The sequence below is a fragment of the Pseudophryne corroboree genome, chromosome 11 (assembly GCF_028390025.1).
Source record: "Pseudophryne corroboree isolate aPseCor3 chromosome 11, aPseCor3.hap2, whole genome shotgun sequence".
Classification (NCBI taxonomy): domain Eukaryota; kingdom Metazoa; phylum Chordata; class Amphibia; order Anura; family Myobatrachidae; genus Pseudophryne; species Pseudophryne corroboree.
In genome coordinates this window covers 354,566,391-354,585,968 of record NC_086454.1, presented here as the reverse complement: position 1 = coordinate 354,585,968, position 19,578 = coordinate 354,566,391, and the positions used below count along the sequence as shown (strand labels likewise).

At 47.4% G+C, this 19,578-nt stretch overlaps 1 protein-coding gene across 1 annotated transcript; it reads left to right on the top strand.

The window, feature by feature from the left end:
• The first annotated feature begins 235 nt into the window (after positions 1-235).
• Positions 236-18,427, top strand: LOC134969823 (borealin-2-like). Its single transcript, XM_063946011.1, has 10 exons — positions 236-517; positions 3,760-3,888; positions 5,376-5,413; positions 5,516-5,573; positions 5,649-5,734; positions 6,070-6,137; positions 7,154-7,240; positions 15,609-15,726; positions 16,598-16,684; positions 18,321-18,427. Exons 1-10 carry the CDS (start codon positions 379-381, stop codon positions 18,390-18,392), a joined length of 882 nt encoding a protein of 293 aa, XP_063802081.1. The 5' UTR covers positions 236-378; the 3' UTR covers positions 18,393-18,427.
• The last annotated feature ends 1,151 nt before the right edge of the window (positions 18,428-19,578 follow it).

The window sequence follows — 19,578 nt, the reverse complement described above, 5'->3', positions numbered from 1 at the left end:
AATAACAGGTACTAATTAAGTCACCTGTGTTCAAGCCTGGATATCACTAAAACCAGGACTGTTAGTGTGCCTTGAGGACCGCGGTTGGGAAACACTGTATTACACAGAGCTTTTTGCCACAGCCTTATTACAGACCCCTTCCAGCAGGTACACAGTGCTCTGCTCCTGGACTTCCCTGGTCATGTATGATTGCCATCACCTGTGCTGAACTCATTTAGTAATGGAAAGGGTGGGTTTTCCCCCTTTGTAACGCAGGTGACTGCAGTCATATGTTTACTGGGCAGCCCAGTCATTCCACAGAGCACAAGAGGAAGGTGTCTGCTCGCTGCTGTAGTTGTGTCATTACCTGCAGCACTAGAGTGCAAGCCTTGTGACACAATGCCCCCAAAGAGAGACAGAAGGTGCAGGGGCAAGCGGGCTCAGGTCAGTGGAGACTCTGGGTTGGGGATGGTGGACCCCTTGCAAGAACAGAAGAATGAGAAGATCCGCCTCTTCATGCAGGACTTCATGCAACAAAGTGAGTGCTGATCATACGTCCTATATGGCCGTGGGGTCCTCAGGGGGGGATTCTATGGGTCTGACCCAGATGGGTTTATTCTGAGGATCTCTTCCCAGGAGCACAGGTTGTGGCTGGGTCCCTGGTAGCTCCACCTGAGCTCCTGAGAGATCTCTAGGACAGACTTGGTTGCTGGCACATTGTAGCTGGTATGTGATGAGCCAGGATATCAGAAATACTTGTGGTGAACATCCTAGAAACTTACTAACAGCTACAATTTTACTGACTCCTTTATGACTCACTATTGCGTCCAGAAGAACTGAGGGTGACAGCAGCTTCTGCACCATGTCTGAGGCTCGCAGACCTCAGGGTGCATCTATGTAGCATCGGGAAGGGATTTGTTTTCCGACACGTGGTAATTTGCCTTCTGTTACTACTGGTGGCTGCGGCCTGTTCCTGACCCCTGTAGCCGGCCTTATCTGCGCCCTGCTGGAATCTGCCAAATGCCTCTGTGTATAGTCTGGTGAAAAGACAAATATCTTTATTCCTAATAAGTATCTGAATGAAAGTAAAGCTATAGGACGCAGAGGGGGACCGGGCCAAAAACTGAGGTAGATTGGTCCAAATTACCCCAGTGTGTGCTGTGTATTGTACGGATTACATACCACTCGCTGTCCTTTCATTAGTAACAATTAGGGTTGGCATTGATGATTTAGCAATCATTGCTGACTGAGTCCAATGGTGAAACGCAAACATGTTATGTGCACGTGTTGTCGCCATTTGTGCATGCGCAAGTTATAGATGGCTTCTGCTATGTTTCAAAATCTACCATTGATGGTGGAGCCATTAAGGGATGCCACAAACTGAGGGCCTTTAAAGTGTTTTGTTTGGGGATTACACCAATGCCCCCTCACACCTACACTAGTGCTCACACTAATGCCCCCTCACACCTACACTAGTGCTCACACTAATGCCCCCTCACACCTACACTAGTGCTCACACTAATGCCCCCTCACACCTACCCTGCTCACACCTACACTAGTGCTCACACCAATGCTCCCTCACACCTACCCTGCTCACACCTACACTAGTGCTCACACCAATACCCTGCTCACACCTACACTAGTGCTCACACCAATGCCCCCTCACACCTACCCTGCTCACACCTACACCAGTGCTCACACCAATGCCCCCTCACACCTACACTAGTGCTCACACCAATGCCCCCTCACACCTACCCTGCTCACACCTACACTAGTGCTCACACCAATGCCCCCTCACACCTACCCTGCTCACACCTACACTAGTGCTCACACCAATGCCCCCTCACACCTACACTAGTGCTCACACCTACACTAGTGCTCACACCAATGCCCCCTCACACCTACACTAGTGCTCACACCTACACTAGTGCTCACACCTACCCTACTTCCACCTGTCCTACTGCTCGCACCTACTCTACTTCCACCTGTCCTACTGCTCGCACCTACCCTACTTCCACCTGTCCTACTGCTCGCACCTACCCTACTTCCACCTGTCCTACTGCTCGCACCTACCCGACTTCCACCTGTCCTACTGCTCGCACCTACCCGACTTCCACCTGTCCTACTGCTCGCACCTACCCGACTTCCACCTGTCCTACTGCTCGCACCTACCCGACTTCCACCTGTCCTACTGCTCGCACCTACCCGACTTCCACCTGTCCTACTGCTCGCACCTACCCGACTTCCACCTGTCCTACTGCTCGCACCTACCCGACTTCCACCTGTCCTACTGCTCGCACCTACCCGACTTCCACCTGTCCTACTGCTCGCACCTACCCGACTTCCACCTGTCCTACTGCTCGCACCTACCCGACTTCCACCTGTCCTACTGCTCGCACCTACCCGACTTCCACCTGTCCTACTGCTCGCACCTACCCGACTCCCACCTGTCCTACTGCTCGCACCTACCCGACTTCCACCTGTCCTACTGCTCGCACCTACCCGACTTCCACCTGTCCTACTGCTCGCACCTACCCGACTCCCACCTGTCCTACTGCTCGCACCTACCCGACTCCCACCTGTCCTACTGCTCGCACCTACCCGACTCCCACCTGTCCTACTGCTCGCACCTACCCGACTCCCACCTGTCCTACTGCTCGCACCTACCCGACTCCCACCTGTCCTACTGCTCGCACCTACCCGACTCCCACCTGTCCTACTGCTCGCACCTACCCGACTCCCACCTGTCCTACTGCTCGCACCTACCCGACTCCCACCTGTCCTACTGCTCGCACCTACCCGACTCCCACCTGTCCTACTGCTCGCACCTACCCGACTCCCACCTGTCCTACTGCTCGCACCTACCCGACTCCCACCTGTCCTACTGCTCGCACCTACCCGACTCCCACCTGTCCTACTGCTCGCACCTACCCGACTCCCACCTGTCCTACTGCTCGCACCTACCCGACTCCCACCTGTCCTACTGCTCGCACCTACCCGACTCCCACCTGTCCTACTGCTCGCACCAATGCCCCTTCCCACTAATATATCCTCATATCCGTCCCAGTAGTCACTCTGAACCAGACTCACTCCTCTGGTGCAAGCAGTACCTTTCTATTAGAATGTAATTCTCTTATGAGCAGGGCCCTCCTTCCCTATTTGTTTTCATGGCCAACCTACAAAGCCTCAAGAAATATATTTAGGTGAAGTAGAATAAGCTCAGCACGTCACACTGTGCTGCATCATAGCATTCCTCAGGGCTCGGACTGTGTACAGAGCTTCCAAAGGGAACCTCTGCCCTGGTGCCATTCCAACAATTGAACCGAATATACCGTCCAGTGAGCACCTAGCTTATGACCTGATTCAGCCTTGTAAGAGAAGTAAAAAAGCACACAATAGGCAAAGAGGTGCTGCGCTGCAGGTGGGGAAGATGTAACATGTGCAGAGATACATTTGGGTGAGTTATATTGTCTGTGCAGGGTATATACCGGCTGCTTTTGCATGTAGCCCACACATGTCAGACAGCTTTATTTTTACACTGTCATTTAGATTTCCATTTGTACACACCGCCACCCAAATCTGTCTGCACACGTTACATCTGCCCCACCTGCAGTGCAGCATGGTTTTACCAAGTTCTGTGCTTTTTTTTTGCCTTGCTTACAAACCTGAATCGGACCCTTAATGCGTACCATGGTGTTTATCCGTCTTCCTCCTCTGTGGTGTCATTGCTGTGGGAATATTCCTTGGTGACTGTAGGACATTTGCTCTTTCCCTGGTTAGAGAAGGAACGTGTGGCCGAGGTGAAGAAGGAACTGGATGTTCTCAGTGCTCTTCCAGATCAGATATTGGAGGTCGAGCTCCTGAAGATGCCGATGTCCATTAGACAGATGAAGGTTTCAGAGTATTACAGTGAGTTGTCTTACATCAAACCTTACACTGACTCCCCATATACCAATATATGCATCCCCACCACCGTCCTGTCTTATTGCTGTAACTGCAATGCTTGTGGTAGCCCCATGCACAGTATTCCCTGGTGTAAGGACTTTCTGTGGCTCTCCGTCTGTCGTGGAGGTCCAGCATGCTGATATTTGTCCCACGAGAGCTGGTGAGCCACGGAATGCTCAGGCCTAGCAAAGGACCAGGTGGGGGGAGAGACATAGTGTACAAAATTGTCCAACTGATATTCTCCAGTCTACATATTCTACATGTAAGTATTCCTCATTTGCCTGAAGGGAGGAGGGATACTAGGTTCCCCCCCATCTGCTGTGTTGCAGTATTTTGGGGTAAACAACATCATGGTTCACACACAAACATGGGCCTCTTGTGTGAGCATGCTCGGTGTCCATGCTGCTCTTCTGATGGCAGTTATGACATGTTTTACCCAATACAAGACCGATCCACTTTCCTGGTAGGCTATCCCATATAGGCAAGTGTCTGGCACTAGTGCGGAGAACCTTGGTGGACAGCATTGTCTTAAAGCTTAATACTTGTGTATGTACAGAGTGCCATCTAGATATAGACATGTGTAGACCCAGTCATAAGTTGAGTGTCAGCTTTGCAGCCAAGATGTCCAGTATGCAAGTTGTATTTAAAGGAGTGGTCAGCCAAGGACTGGAACAGGAGAATTCAGGAAATCTGTAGCTGGACACTGATCCAAGGGACTTGTCCTGGCACCCCAGATGTTACAGCACATTCAGTAAGTTTGACTTCCTTTGTGCTATGGATAACTGTTGACTAGTTCACTATCAGTGGCCTCCATTGATGGTGCAATCTTTGCTAACCATCAATGACTTGAAAGTTTGAAGGGCATCTATACCTCATGCAAGCAGTATCAAATACAAACTCCGAGAGGGAGGCGGGACTTGCAGCACTCTGTCATCAGTGGTGGATAACTATCGGACCTCCACCATTGATGGCAAGACCATCTGTGGCACATCATTGATGGTTGCTAACCATGAGTGGTCATTGCTGCTTTATGTAGCATTTGCACACAACCTGGATTCCAACAATGTAAAACATAGTCTAACAGTCTTGATGGGGGCTCTTTAAATGTGACTTGTAGAGGGTCCTAAAGGAGAAGGCTGAGACTCTTAAGGTCTTGCTTCTAGTCCATAGATCTCCTTGCAAATTGTATCACCATGCTATTGTTTGTTAAAAATGTATGCAAACTGCAAAAATAATCAAAGGTGTAAAGTGACAGGACAGTGGTGTACTGTGCAGGTGTCCAAACAGCTAGAATAAGAAGATATTGAGAACTGCACCCAGCTCAGGACCTGAAGTTTGCTGTGACCGTAACATAACCCCTGCCCATATACTGCCTGTTAGGTTCTAGGTGAGTCATAGGAGCCTAGTCCCACTTACCCAGTTAGATTGAATAATTTCTCCTTCACTTCCAGAGCTGATGGAAGCAAACAAGATGGACGCAGCTGTGAAGGTGAGCTCTCCCTGGCACTGGTCTCTGGATCTGCAGCCATTTTGGTCTTTCATTTATTGCATTTTGATGACATGTGACATTGCCTATGTTCCTACATTGCAGGTAGATGCTCTGGACGATCTACCAGAGGTTAAACTAGTCAGGAAGAACAGCCGGAAGGGTAAGGTGCTCATAATGAAACTTGTGCATAGATGTATTTCTGGATGTTTTGGTCCAGCAAGCTTTCTTCTTGTAGCTAAGGAGATGACATCTGCAGACTATCGGGAACCAGTAGGGTGCAAAGTGATGTCCACATTGCAGAGGAACCGGACAGTCCAAAAGGTGAGCCGGGGTGGTGACTGCAATGGGGTCTGGTAAACTGATAACAGGCCTTGTGACCACAGAGGTGGTCACGAGGCTGAGATAGATGTATAGTAGGCAGTTTGCAGTTCTCTGCCTGAGTGGGGTGGGAAGCACATTGCCAAGTATGATTTAAGGGGCAAAGAAGCCACATAATTGGCCGTTCGGGATGTCTGATTAAAAGGGGTGATAACCTGGTTTTGAAAAGTCCAGGGGCCAACAATACCCCTAAAGTTTCTACAGTTTCGGATGGGTCTCTGTTCCAAAAGCTCCTGGCACTAGTGTAGGGTTAAATCTTTATATTCTTCTCTTCATAGGTTCCAAAAAGTAAATCTCTGGTTTCATTGACTGGCGGAATTGAGAAGAGAACCATAGCCATGACCAGGTAACAGGCTCGGCTATAGTGATGCCCTCAGTTTTGTTTGACAAACCCCCATTGGCTTTGGTACGTTGGGAGACATTAAAGGCAAAATTCTGTTTGCTTCTTGCACATGGGCTGGTGGGACAGGACCTCTGCTCTGCAGTCCGTGCCTGTTCTAAATCTACACAGCCCCCCATCCTGTAGTTGTCCCTGAGTGGTGCTTGTACCCTTCTGCTGGTATAGGAGAAGTGGGATGGTGGTATAAGAAGAATGCAGCATGAATGTAGGACCCTCTCCTCCTCTGATCTCCGGCTTGTGTGATGAAGACCTGGCTTGTAGTAGCATTACCACCTGGCCCTGAGTCTCCTGGATGAGCATTAGAGGGCAGTTGTGTTGTCTGTGTATTGGGTTCCACGTGATGAAGTGTAAATGCTATATGTCCTATACTGTTATACCAGCATCTTTATACATTTCATGCTTCCAGTGTAGAAAGGAGCAGCTCCATTACTACGTGCATGGGCTTCAACTTCTATTGGTGTACAGCCTGGGTTGCTTTCCCACTAGACAGGGGGCAATGAGCCAGAACCTGCACCAGACTGCAATAATCTAAAGGCTTCCCCCGAGACCTTCATTCACCACTTTATTTTATCTTGTATTCCACTGTAATGAGAAATGTAAAAACTGCTCATCCAATCAAAAGTGGCTTCACACAGTAACTCTAATAAGGTTGGTGGAAAAACACAGCACAATGCTGATTAAATAGAATGGGCTTCACCCTAATGTTAAGTTGGGCTCCAGAGTTTAAATGCCAGCAGGTAGTCTGCCTAAGAACAAGTATGCAACAGTCCAATCAGCATCACCTACTTATGGGCGCCCCCCTGAAAGGCCATTTATGTCTCCTGATGAAGACTCAAGGAGTCTTGCCTGTTTGACGTGGTGGGGGATGGTGGTTGCTCACCTGCAATGATTACCTATAAAGAGTTGCGGGAACCTGTTTTGTCTTTAACCCCATGTGTGTAATAAGAGTCTGTTTTACTTAGGTCTATCTCTGCTACCCCGCTAAATAAGGCGCCCAAGAAGATGATGACATCTGTCTCCTCCACTAGATTGGTGTCTCGCACATCAAGGTACGGGAGCGTTCAGGCCTGTATAGGATAAGAGGGAGGCTGGGTGTCACCACAGCACTGTCCTTTGTTTTCTTTAGTGCGGCCTACTTTCCCCACCGGCCATAATGTGGGATGTGCAAACAAGACATGGTAAAACGCGTCACGTTGTAGTGTGGGGTATACCTTGGGGGGGGGGGGGGGTAAATGGCATCATGGACAGGATGTATGTTATGATCTGTATCAGAAGTTGTATTAAACACTGTGTAATGGCAAATGTGACACTTCTGATTATAATGGATATATTGCGAGGATATATAACTTTCAGGAAGAAAAGCAATACTTTAAATGTACAACTGTTCAGGCCGCTGCGACCGCTAAGCGTGTGTGTGTAACCCCTAACAAATGCGTACAAATTGCGTGCACACGTCATCACGCTGTAAGCACAAAGTAGCTACACGTGCGGCAGAATACACTTTATAACCCCTAACGGGAAAGGAATGCGACACCAATTGTATATGTAATGTTGAGATCCAACCCAGCAACAACTATTTACTCAAAAGGGGGTACAACAGTAATGCAATCACATAAGAGAATAGGCTACAATCAATGGATACATACGTTTGTTCGCCAGCGCCTCCCGGTCCTCAGTCAATCTGGATAGATGACCCTCAGAGAGTCTCTGACCGGCCAGGAGGCTTGGCTTTTATACATTAGTCCAAATCATTAAACAATAGAAACTGTAATCTCTTCACCCATAGGTCAAAGGGCTGGTCATTTACAGTACAAGAGGGGTCATAGGTCGGTTTGAATAGGTGGGTTTGAATAGGTGGGCGATGCCTGGTCCAGGTGCACTTACAGATGTTCTCCACTGGGTTCCCGCCGAATATCAAGAGTACAGTAAATACAGTAATAATCTGTTCCTGCGCATATCTATGCGCAGGAGCGTGCTATCTTCTGCAAACTGCTACCAGAATATTGCTCTTAAAATACTGTACAGCTGGATACCAGACACCATGTCCTAACCTAATTCTGTCCCCTCATATCCTGTAATGTTGAATATCTCTATTGTTATACCTCTAAAGTAAATGTAACTTGCTGGTGTGGTGCATGTAGACTGTGTAAATTATGTACTCTGTGGATTAAATATGAGAGATGTCTTTGGGGCTTTTCCATGCGAATGCATATGCTACCGTAATTACTCATACCACGCGCTAATACGCAGGACCTCGTGAGACAATATACGCAACGTGCGAGTATGCGCACGGCAGAACAAGCACGCGCACAGAGGCCACTTGTGTGGAGTTTGTATGTGATGTGTGTGACCATAATATTTTCGACTTCGACAACAGCTATTCTGTGTAGAATCAGTGTAACGCGTAATTTAGTAGATATATACCGTATGTAAGTAAAGTACTTATAGTGATTGATCATGGATGGTCCACGTGATGTTCTGTAATAGAATATGTAGTACAAACAATTCTATAAACAAGCTAAGACAGTTGCTATTTCTCTAACGTCCTAAGTGGTTGCTGGGGACTCCGTAAGGACCATGGGGAATAGCGGCTCCGCAGGAGACTGGGCACATCTAAAGAAAGCTTTAGGACTATCTGGTGTGCACTGGCTCCTCCCCCTATGACCCTCCTCCAAGCCTCAGTTAGATCTCTGTGCCCGAACGAGAAGGGTGCACACTAGGGGCTCTCCTGAGCTTCTTAGTGAAAGTTTTAGCTTAGGTTTTTTATTTTCAGTGAGACCTGCTGGCAACAGGCTCACTGCATCGAGGGATTAAGGGGAGAAGAAGCGAACTCACCTGCGTGCAGAGTGGATTGGGCTTCTTAGGCTACTGGACATTAGCTCCAGAGCGACGATCACAGGCCCAGCCATGGATGGGTCCCAGAGCCGCGCCGCCGGCCCCCTTACAGAGCCAGAAGACAGAAGAGGTCCGGAAAATCGGCGGCAGAAGACATCCTGTCTTCACCAAGGTAGCGCACAGCACTGCAGCTGTGCGCCATTGCTCCTCAGCACACTTCACACTTCGGTCACTGAGGGTGCAGGGCGCTAGGGGGGGGCGCCCTGAGCAGCAATAAAAACACCTTGGCTGGCGAAAATACATCACATATAGCCCCCAGGGCTATATGGATGAATTTTAACCCCTGCCAGAATCCATAAAAAAGCAGGAGAAAAGTCAGCGAAAAAGGGGCGGAGCCTATCTCCTCAGCACACTGGCGCCATTTTCCCTCACAGCTCCGTTGGAGGGAAGCTCCCCTGGCTCTCCCCTGCAGTCACTACACTACAGAAAGGGTTAAAAAAGAGAGGGGGGCACTAATTAGGCGCAGTATTAACAATACAGCAGCTATAAGGGGAAAAACACTTATATAAGGTTATCTGAGTGGATGAACTGTTTGTAGGTCTGTTTGAGCTGCTGCAGTGAAAATATGATCCCAGGATGCTTCACATCCATACAGCTATTGTTATAGGTAACGGCAGTTTGTTAATAGTATTATGTGTGAAATGGTGGAGGGCGTGTTATCCCGGTGTCTAACAGTTAATTCTTATGCAGCCATTATAGGACCACATGCAACGGTGGCTATCTACAGGCTACGCGCTTTGTGATCCTGTTTTTAAGAGTGTGTGTAAGTGATCATTTTGTTCTGTTGTCTATGAGAAATATATCTGTGTGGTTTCCACTAGTGGTTGAAAGGGTGAAATACGGCACTCTCTGGTGGATCAGTGGTATTCCTCTTGTTGCAGGGATTAAGGTGGCTCTTTTGAACACTGTTTTGGTGAGTCATTACATCTTGGTTAAAGGTGGTTTTTTGGAAGTATACTCTATTTTACACCATAGTCACCATACGAACAGGGTATTTGAAGCCCAGTTCACATTGGTTCTTCTGCCAACTTTAAGGGGCCTGGGAGGCTGAGTCTTTTTTCATTTTTTGTATTCTCTTTAGGCATTGTTTAAACTATGCACAATATGAAATAAAGATATCATAACGCCTGTCTTGAAAAAGACCCTGTGGAAGGGTCGAAACGTCGTATCTATGAGGCTATAATAAAGAACAATTGATATCAACCACAGAATCTGAGTACATTTGTGAGAGTGCACCCGCCACCTGTGTGGACACCAATATATATATATATATATATATATATATATATATATATATATATATATATATATATATATATATATATATATATATATATATATATATATATATATATATATATATATATATATATAGCGCTTTGGTGTGTGCTGGCAAACTCTCCCTCTGTCTCCCCAAAGGGCTAGTGGGGTCCTGTCCTCTATCAGAGCATTCCCTGTGTGTGTGCTGTATGTCGGTACGTTTGTGTCGACATGTATGAGGAGAAAAATGATGTGGAGACGGAGCAGATTGCCTGTAATAGTGATGTCACCCCCTAGGGGGTCGACACCTGAGTGGATGAACTGTTGGAAGGAATTACGTGACAGTGTCAGCTCTGTATAAAAGACAGTGGTTGACATGAGACAGCCGGCTACTCAGCTTGTGCCTGTCCAGACGTCTCATAGGCCGTCAGGGGCTCTAAAAGCGCCCGTTACCTCAGATGGCAGATATAGACGCCGACACGGATACTGACTCCAGTGTCGACGGTGAAGAGACAAATGTGACTTCCAGTAGGGCCACACGTTACATGATTGAGGCAATGAAAAATGTTTTACACATTTCTGATAATACGAGTACCACCAAAAAGGGGTATTATGTTCGGTGAGGAAAAACTACCGGTAGTTTTCCTGAATCTGAGAAATTAAATGAGGTGTGTGATGATGCGTGGGTTTCCCCCGATAACAACTGATAATTTCTAAAATGTTATTGGCATTATATCCTTTCCCGCCAGAGGTTAGGGTGCGTTGGGAAACACCCCCTAGGGTGGATAAAGCGCTCACACGCTTGTAAGGGCTCTATCCTCTCCTGAGATGGCCACCCTTAAGGATCCTGCTGATAGAAAGCAGGAGGGTATCCTAAAATGTATTTACACACATACTGGTGTTATACTGCGACCAGCAATTGCCTCAGCCTGGATGTGCAGTGCTGGGTTGGCGTGGTCGGATTCCCTGACTGAAAATATTGATACCCTAGATAGGGACAGTATATTTTTGCCTATAGAGCATTTGAAAGATGCATTTCTATATATGCGTGATGCACAGCGGAATATTTGCCGACTGGCATCAAGTCTAAGTGCGTTGTCCATTTCTACCAGTAGAGGGTTATGGACACGTCAGTGGTCAGGTGATGCGTATTCCAAACGGCATTTGGAAGTATTGCCTTATTAAGGGGAGGAGTTATTTGGGGTCGGTCTTTCAGACCTGGTGGCCACGGCAACAGCTGGGAAATCCACGTTTGTACCCCAGGTCGCCTCTCAACATGAGAAGACGCCGTATTATCAGGCGCAGTCTTTTCGTGGATAAGCGGGCAAAAGGTTCCTCATTTCTGCCCCGTGACAGAGGGAGAGGAAAAAGGCTGCAGAAATCAGCCAGTTCCCAGGAACAGAAACCCTCTCCCGCCTCTGCCAAGCCCTCAGTATACGCTGGGACTTTACAAGCAGAATCAGGCACGGTGGGGGGCCCGTCTCAATGAATTTCAGCGCGCAGTGGGCTCACTCGCAAGTAGACCCCTGGATCCTTCAGGTGATATCTCAGGGGTACAAATTAGAATTCGAGACGTCTCCCCCTCGCCGTTTCCTAAAGTCGGCTTTACCGATGTCTCCTGACAGGGAGACAGTTTTGGAAGCCATTCACAAGCTGTATTCCCAGCAGGTGATAATCAAGATACCCCTCCTGCAACAGGGAACGGGGTATTATTCCACACTGTTGTGGTACCGAAGCCGGACGGCTCGGTGAGACCGATTCTAAATCTAAAATCTTTGAACACTTACATACAGAGGTTCAAATTCAAGATTGAGTCACTCAGAGCAGTGATTGCGAACCTGGAAGAAGGGGACTACATGATGTCTCGGAACATCAAGGATGCTTACCTTCATGTCAAAATTTACCCTTCTCACCAAGGGTACCTCAGGTTTATGGTACAGAACTGTCACTAGCAGTTCAGACGCTGCCGTATGGATGGTCCACGGCACCCCGGGTCTTTACCAAGGTAATGGCCGAAATGATGATATTCCTTCAAAGGAAGGGAATTTTAGTTATCCCTTACTTGGACGATTCCCTGATAAGGGTAAGATCCAGGGAACAGTTGGAGGTCGGTGTAGCACTATCTCAGGTAGTGTTGCTGCAGCACGGGTGGATTCTAAATATCCAAAATCGCAGCTGGTTCCGACGACTTGTCTTCTGTTCCTAGGGATGATCCTGGACACAGTCCAGAAAAAGGTGTTTCTCCCGGAGGAGAAAGCCAGGGCGTTATCCGAGCTAGTCAGGAACCTCCTAAAACCGAGCCAAGTCTCAGTGCATCAATGCACAAGGGTTCTGGGTAAAATGGTGGCTTCCTACGAAGCAATCCCATTCGGCAAATTCCACGCAAGAACTTTCCAGTGGGACCTGCTGGACAAATGGTCCGGGTCGCATCTTCAGATGCATCAGCGGATAACCCTGTCACCAAGGACAAGGGGTCCCTCCTGTGGTGGTTGCAGAGTGCTCATCTTCTAGAGGGCCGCAGATTCGGCATTCAGGACTGGGTCCTGGTGACCACGGATGCCAGCCTGCAAGGCTGGGGAGCAGTCACACAGGGAAGGAATTTCCAGGGCTTATGGTCAAGCCTGGAGACATCACTTCACATAAATATCCTGAAGCTAAGGGCCATTTACAATGCTCTAAGCTTAGCAAGACCTCTGCTTCAAGGTCAGCCGGTGTTGATCCAGTCGGACAACATCACGGCAGTCACCCACGTAAACAGACAGGGTGGCACAAGAAGCAGGAGGGCAATGGCAGAAGCTGCAAGGATTCTTCGTTGGGCGGAGAATCATGTGATAGCACTGTCAGCAGTATTCATTCCGGGAGTGGACAACTGGGAAGCAGACTTCCTCAGCAGACACGACCTCCACCCGGGAGAGTGGGGACTTCACCCAGAAGTCTTCCACATGATTATAAACCGTTGGGAAAAACTCGACAGGTATTGCGCCAGGTCCAGGGACCCTCAGGCAATAGCTGTAGACGCTCTGGTAACACCGTGGGTGTACCAGTCAGTGTATGTGTTCCCTCCTCTGCCTCTCATACCCAAGGTACTGAGATTGATAAGATGGAGAGGAGTAAGCACTATATTCGTGGCTCCGGATTGGCCAAGAAGGACTTGGTAACCGGAACTTCAAGAGATGCTCACGGAGGATCCGTGGCCTCTACCTCTAAGAAGGGACCTGCTCCAGCAAGGACCCTGTCTGTTCCAAGACTTACCGCGGCTGCGTTTGACGGCATGGCGGTTGAACGCCGGATCCTGAAGGAAAAAAGGCATTCCGGATGAAGTCATCCCTATCCTGATCTAAGCCAGGAAGGATGTAACCGTAAAAACATTATCCGCAATTGGCGAAAACATGTTGCGTGGTGCGAGGCCAGTAAGGCCCGACGGTGGAAATTCAACTGGGTCGATTCCTACATTTCCTGCAAACAGGAGTGTCTTTGGGCCTGAAATTGGGGTCCATTAAGGTTCAAATTTCGGCCCTGTCAATTTTCTTCCAAAAAGAACTAGCTTCAGTCCCTGAAGTTCAGACGTTTGTAAAAGGGGTACTGCATATACAGCCTCCTTTTGTGCCTCCAGTGGCACTTTGGGATCTCAATGTAGTTTTGGGTTCCAAAAGTCACATTGGTTTGAACCACTTAAATCTGTGGAGTTAAAATATCTCACATGGAAAGTGGTCATGCTGTTGGCCCTGGCCGGGGCCAGGCGCGTGTCAGAATTGGCGGCTTTATCCTGAAATGGCCCTTATCTGATGTTCCATTCGGACATGGCGGAATTGAGGAGTCGTCCTCAGTTTCTCCCTAAGGTGGTTTCAGCGTTTCACCTGAACCAACCTATTTGTGGTGCCTGCGGCTACTAGGGACTTGGAGGACTCCAAGTTGCTAGACGTGGTCAGGGCCCTGAAAATATGTTTCCAGGAGGGCTGGAGTCAGGAAATCTGACTCGCTGTTTATCCTGTATGCACCCAACAAGCTGGGTGCTCCTGCTTCTAAGCAGACTATTGCTCGTTGGATTTGTAGTACAATTCAGCTTGCACATTCTGTGGCAGGCCTGCCACAGCCAAAAATCTGTAAATGCCCACTCCATAAGGAAGGTGGGCTCATCTTGGGCGGCTGCCCGAGGGGTCTCGGCTTTACAACTTTGCCGAGCAGCTACTTGGTCAGGAGCAAATACGTTTGTAAAATTCTACAAAATTGATATCCTGGCTGAGGAGGACCTGGAGTTCTCTCATTTGGTGCTGCAGAGTCATCCGCACTCTCCCGCCCGTTTGGGAGCTTTGGTATAATCCCCATGGTCCTTACGGAGTCCCCAGCATCCACTTAGGACGTTAGAGAAAATAAGAATTTACTTACCGATAATTCTATTTCTCATAGTCCGTAGTGGATGCTGGGCGCCCATCCCAAGTGCGGATTGTCTGCAATACTTGTACATAGTTATTGTTACAAAAATCGGGTTATTATTGTTGTGAGCCATCTTTTCAGAGGCTCCTCTGTTATCATGCTGTTAACTGGGTTCAGATCACAGGTTATACGGTGTGATTGGTGTGGCTGGTATGAGTCTTACCCGGGATTCAAAATCCTTCCTTATTGTGTACGCTCGTCCGGGCACAGTATCCTAACTGAGGCTTGGAGGAGGGTCATAGGGGGAGGAGCCAGTGCACACCAGATAGTCCTAAAGCTTTCTTTAGATGTGCCCAGTCTCCTGCGGAGCCGCTATTCCCCATGGTCCTTACGGAGTCCCAGGCATCCACTACGGACTATGAGAAATAGAATTATCGGTAAGTAAATTCTTATTTTCTTTCTTTTTGACTTGTAGATAAAGAATCCATATTTCAGTGACTTAGGGGGTCTATTTACTAAGCCTTAGAGAAAGAAAGCGGATGGATATAAAGCACTAGCCAATCGGCTCCTAATGATCATGTTACAGGCTGTGTTTGGAAAATGACAGTTAGGAGCTGATTGTCTGGTACTTTATCTCATCCACTTTATCTCTCTCCAAGACTTAGAAGTTAGTACATAGACTCCTCTATAATCTCTGGTTTGTTAGTCAGTGGTATAAGCGTAATAAATGGGCAGATGAAATATCTCGGTGACGGCCACCTATAAATACCGCAATCCATGAGCGAGAGTCTGTCTCCCCTGATCTGTGGTAAACTGTATTTATTGCCCATTTTCTTACATCTTAGAACTGACTTTAATCGTGTAACTAGATTTTTCTTGTTCTGTCAGAAATGCCGTCCCCCCTCCCAGCCGGTCGTCCCGGAATGGGGGATTCTCGTCCCTGAGTGACAATCTGACCCTATATGAGGGTCTCCCCTTCATACAGATACCACTGACGGATGGACAGGTAATGGCTGCCTTGTATGTGCGTTTAGGGAGAGGGGCTTATCCATCTAACCTTCCATGACCGGACCATACTCTGCATCATTTCTTTACCATCTAGATGACGAACTCCCGCCATATTTCCCCCCACACCTCGAAAAAAGGGGGGGCCAAGCTACAGTATAAACTCATTATTATAATGTGGTGTTTGTATAAAATATGCAAAGGTGTGTTGTAAATGGCAAACCGTTTCCCTGCCTGTCCAATAATGGCAGAAACACTCTAAATCTTAGTTGTTCAATGCATGCTGCCAAATATATGTGTGAACACACCCCACATAGCTAGGGACTACCTTGAGCAAATATCTAGAATTGTCTGCTGGGTAAACGAGGTAAATTGAGGCTAATGATTCAGGGAGTTCTTTAGTTTAACCCCCCCTCTTTAGTGAATTGGGAGGTTGGTAACCTCCAAATTTTAGCAGCACCCCCACGCTGTGTCCTTACTACTAGTGCACTTGCCAAAAGGGACCTGTTCTAAGTGATCAGAGGAATCCAAGTTGAACAGATCTGTTTGTACAGCAGTATTGCCTGTCTACCGTATCCCTCGTGGCAGTCCCTGTAGACTCGTGTAACATTCTGTAAATAGTGAGATCACTCGGTAACCTTGTATATAACGAGGAACAGTGCACCTCCTGCTCCAAATTTATTACAGATATTAGGGGGAGTTTTATCAAAGCTTAGGGAGAAAGTACCATCAAACACGGCTCCAAGCTTTGATAAATCTCCCCCTTGACCACTGCACCCCGCATAAAAGCAAGGCGTTGTCACTGTTCTCCTCTGTAGCGTCTTAATATACAAGTGATTTTTTTTTTTTTTTCTAACACTAATATTTCTCAGACGCTGTCATCGGCTTTTGATGACCTGGAGACGCTGGACGTGGAGCTGCTAAGACACGACACAGTACAGCACATTCATACGCTTGTCGTAAGTGCCTTCCTATTGGCTTACTCTACTGCGCAGAATGTGGTCCTAATTACGCACGTGTTTCAACTGTACCATGTTTAGGGGTGTCACTGGGGTGAGTGCCCGTGTTTAGGGGTGTCACCTGGGGGAGTGCCTAATGTGTTCACTCTTATTGCTGTGAAGTTATTAATTTACAAAGGACGTAAACTGCGCTGCCGTATCTTGCTGAGACAATAATACATAGTGTGTGTGTATATAGGGGGTCATTCCGAGTTGTTCGCTCGTTATTTTTTTTCGCTACGGAGCGATTAGTTGCAAACTGCGCATGCGCAATTTACGCTGCACGCCTGCGCCAAGTTTGTTTGGTATTTTATTCACGGCGTAACAACGTTTTTTTCATCGTTCTGCTGATCGTAGTGTGACAGGAAGTGGGTGTTTCTGGGAGGAAACTGGCCGTTTTCTGCGAGTGTGCGGAAAAACGCAGGCGCTTCAGGGAAAAACGCGGAAGTGTCTGGAGAAACGGGGGAGTGGTTGGCCGAACGCTGGGCGTGTGTGTGACGTCAAACCAGGAACTAAACTGACTGAACTGATCGCTATTTGTGAGTAGGTCTGGAGCTACTCAGAAACTGCTAAGAAATTTCTATTCGCAATTCTGCTAAGCTAAGATACACTCCCAGAGGACGGCGGCCTAGCGTGTGCAATGCTGCTAAAAGCAGCTAGCGAGCGCACAACTCTGAATGACCCCCATAATGTATTCACACACAAACAGAACATCTCGTATGCACATGTAACATTCCAGCATTAATACATAGGGGGGTATCTAATTAACTGCGAGGTTTACCCCGCAACTAATTGCCGTAAAAAAAAACCTGGAGTGCGAGGAAAGGCTATTCAATTAAATAGCCTTTTCCCGTGCCCAAAAATTGGGATTCATGCACGGGAAACTGCAGAATCCCCCCTGTAGAACTTGTTGTAGCAGCAATATGAACTAATAGTAACAATTAGATTGTCTCTCCCATCCGCAGTGTTCACAAGGGAATACATACTATTGACTGGTGAGCGGATACCAGCTGTCAAGATCCCGACAGCAGCATTCCACCCGCCAGTATGATGACGAGGACAATCACAAGTGGGGAATAGCCCCTGTGCACTGGGATTCCGGCATCTGTATTCTGACTGGCGAGATCCTGACAGCCGGCAAATCAATTGCATCCCTTCACAAGAAATGGCTGTTCATTTGCAAATTCTTGCATGGTCGTCGTTGGTGGTGGTTGTTGTTGGTTTTTTTTAACTTAAAATTGTCATATCATCAAAATCATCAGATGACCCCCCCCCCCCCCCTCCCCCCCAAAATGAGCTACATGACCCTTTATACAGTACTGTTAAAAAAGGTGCTTTCATTTTAGAATTAAATTGGGTAACACAACTTAAAACCTTGCGTGTGTATTTATCTAACATGAATATTGGACTCGGGCTTTTCTTGATGTTCTGGATTTGTAAAGTGTCAGTGAATGTGTTTGGGTTTTTGTTGATATTGAATAGAATGCGTGACTTGACCAGACGCTTACAGCCGTGTGGTAGGGGATGGCGCAATACATAAAGGTTGGTGACCTGCTGACATATATATTATACAATGAGTGTAATCTGCTTTCTTTAGGGCCAGTTGACCAATCTCTACACAAAAGCCTCAACGCAGCAGCAAGGGAGCGGACATGGCCAAGGAACATGAAGACCGTGCGCAGAGTTACCTGCAGGATATGGGGGGGGGGGGGGGGGGGGGGAAGAAATATCTGTGATTTTTGTTTTAAGTGTCTTTTATATATTTGATATTCAAATAAAATATGAATGTGTAGTGTCGTCACTGATGGTATTTTATATGAAATGCAAAAGAATTTAGCTGTCTAAGTCTACGTCATGGTTTTATTTTTGGGTTCAGGGAGGAACTGAGGATTTTTTAAAATTGCTATTTAGTTTTTGCTAACTAGAACGATCTATCCCAGAATTCTCAACTCCAGTCCCCAAGTACTCCCAACAGGTCATGGTTTCAGGATGTATTTAATCATGCACGTGTGCTGGTCTATTTGGCTGGGTCAGTAATTATCCCACCTGCTTCCACAGATAGAAAACATGGCCTGTTGGGGATACATGAGTCGTGGGGTTGAGAACCCCTGGTACAGATAACCATGTAGGCTTGTGTAAAGCTTCAGGGCTTAGTCCTCTGCAGTTACAGATGACAACCAATGGCATGCTGCCCTATTCTGCATGGCCAGGATCTTTCCCACAATGACTCTCATACAGTCATTGGGATGGTTATTATAGAGCAATCTACCTGCTGCGGGGCAGTTTACCATGCCTACTAGTGACACACGTCGGCGGAACCGCTGCCCTGACCTAACTAGACTTCCCGATCAGTCAGACCAATTGCCATCACTTCTCATCAGTTAATGCATTTGTCTTCTTGGAGAAACTCAAAGATGAAACCTTCAAATGGACCATGATTCTAAAATGCACTGTTCAGTGTAACCCTGACTCTCCAACTGAAACGCTGCTGTTTCTAACTCCTCCTTTCTCTGACGTTTTAGCAACACAGGATTCCAGATGACTTCACTTGGTAATTACCACCCGATCTCCCTAAGCAGGTTCTGCGCTTTATCTCGGTATAGAACGGTTTCTTAATAACCATGAGCAGTACCAATGATCAGGAGAATTTGCACAGGGTGGTGGTATCATTTATTTACTAGAAAAATACTAAAGCCAATTATTTCTCTATTTATTACCCTACATTTGATAACTGGATGCTTGGTAGGTAAATTGACTGCCTCCCTTGGTAAGATGTATGGCTGCTATTGCCTCTTCCATGTGGATATTTGGACAAATACGCACCAGAATCCATTCATCCATGTGTCTGAAATGAT

What these genes read in the sequence shown, in the direction of transcription:
- LOC134969823 (XM_063946011.1), top strand. Translation starts at nt 379, where the DNA reads ATGCCCCCAAAGAGAGACAGAAGGTGCAGGGGCAAGCGGGCTCAGGTC. An exon ending in TTGGTGTCTCGCACATCAAG is followed by an intron (nt 7,241 to 15,608) that starts GTACGGGAGCGT and finishes TTGTTCTGTCAG; the next exon opens with AAATGCCGTCCCCCCTCCCA. An exon ending in AGCACATTCATACGCTTGTC is followed by an intron (nt 16,685 to 18,320) that starts GTAAGTGCCTTC and finishes TGCTTTCTTTAG; the next exon opens with GGCCAGTTGACCAATCTCTA.